General features: G+C 31.7%; 1 protein-coding gene across 1 annotated transcript in view; it reads right to left on the minus strand.

Annotated features, from left to right (window-relative positions):
• LOC125036896 (UPF0184 protein AAEL002161-like) overlaps positions 1 to 1,404 on the minus strand; it is a 1,736-nt gene extending 332 nt beyond the window's left edge. The window contains exons 1-2 of the mRNA XM_047629834.1: positions 1,224 to 1,404; positions 1 to 692 (exon numbers count right to left, since the gene is read on the minus strand). The exon at positions 1 to 692 is cut by the window's left edge and continues 332 nt beyond it. Coding sequence (XP_047485790.1) covers positions 544 to 692; positions 1,224 to 1,335 — 261 coding nt within the window. The 5' untranslated portion in view covers positions 1,336 to 1,404 and the 3' untranslated portion in view covers positions 1 to 543. The remainder of the gene's footprint in view (positions 693 to 1,223) is intronic.
• Between the last annotated feature and the right edge of the window lie 272 nt (positions 1,405 to 1,676).

Below are 1,676 nucleotides of genomic sequence, written 5' to 3' on the forward strand. Positions count from 1 at the left end.
CCAACAAACAGAACAATTAATCCTGTATGACTGGAAATAATGTGTCTGTATATTTGTGCATGTAGAAACAACTGCAAAATATGAATGATCTTAGGACTAATATTCTGGCATGGTTCAAACCAGTATAGTTTTACAAACAGCTTTCAACTCCAAGATGTCAAATTATCATGTACTTTTTTCGTAGAATCTATTAGATTTTTTTATCATCTAATGAATCTACTGTTCCTTGTTGGCCAGTTTTTTTTTTTAGGATAAATCTCTGTACTTGCACTTATATAATTCCATATGATGTAAAATAAAGCCTATATTTATCTACGTTTCCCTATTTAAGTATCAGACTATTAGAAAAAAATGATATCAAGAAACCTTTTGAAAGATACAATGAAATCAATGGCAATTCACAGGAATACATAAATATGCAATAACTCAATAAAAAATAATCTAATAATAACAATATAGTCTTCTTCACAAAAATACACATAATAACGGTCTCTTAAAAAATAAAAATGAATGAAATGTAGACCTCAGAAAAATCTATGCAACTCATTTCTGTCCTGATCCTTCAGCTTCTCTTAGAGACTTGTTTTCCATCAGTATCTGCCGTAAGCGAACATTGATGAAATCATTCTTTTCCTCAATGGCATCCAGGGCTGTGTTCAAAGCATCTAATTCAGCATTTAGCTTGGAGAACTCTGAAATGACAAAATGGACTACTGAGATTTTGGATAGTGCTTATTTCACCGGTATACTTTCAGTATTGTTATATGAATTCAAAATGTTAAATGAATGAAATTTTCTTTTTATGACAGATATAAACAACCCAAAGTTGTTATAAAGTTATAAACATTAACTTAATGCATTTATACCAAGATCCGACATGACACAAATAGGACCATTATGTAAGGCCACAGTCTTATCAATATTAATGTCTTACTGTGATATAGGAGACGGTTTTTGTTTCCTATGGGTAAGACTTTGTTTCTTATATCTAATACAGGCCCTATACTGGTAGGCTATATTCAACTCTGCACCATCTCCTATCATATTAATCGCTATAAGATAGACTGACATTTTCATATTTCAAAGGAAAAATTCAGGAATTTAAAAGAAACTTTCGATTAACAAATATATTACATTAGTTTGGAGATATTCAGAATTAAGATGCACGAATACTACAACTGGAGAATCTTTCTGGGTCGTTCAGTATCATTGTCAAATATTACCCTCTTCGTCATAGTCTTCCATATCTTCTTCCATATCTTCCTCGTCATTCGTGTCCCTCTGTTCTTCCTTTTCAGCAGGCCCGTTGCTCGTTTCCGACATGGTTTTCTTCATGTTGATGTACTCAAAGGTAGATTTTCGTCTCTGGCTCCCCTGTCGTCTTCTTTTGTTTACATCAGTCACCTGACATTTCACCGTTCGAGTTTGAACGTTTTATTCTGATTTGCAAGCATTTACCCCCCCTTCTAAATAGTAATTTTTATTCATACACTTAAATTTAATTGATTGGATAATATGATACTTTAAGGTGGTAAAATCGTAGTATTTTTCCTATTTTGATTTATAATGAATTTTATTACATTCGAGTTTAAGTATTTCGTCAGTATTTTTGACACACACTTGTTTTCATACCATAAACATTTTTATTTACGATAGATATCTGACGTATATCAAAT

Source organism: Penaeus chinensis, chromosome 22, assembly GCF_019202785.1.
Source record: "Penaeus chinensis breed Huanghai No. 1 chromosome 22, ASM1920278v2, whole genome shotgun sequence".
NCBI lineage: Eukaryota > Metazoa > Arthropoda > Malacostraca > Decapoda > Penaeidae > Penaeus > Penaeus chinensis.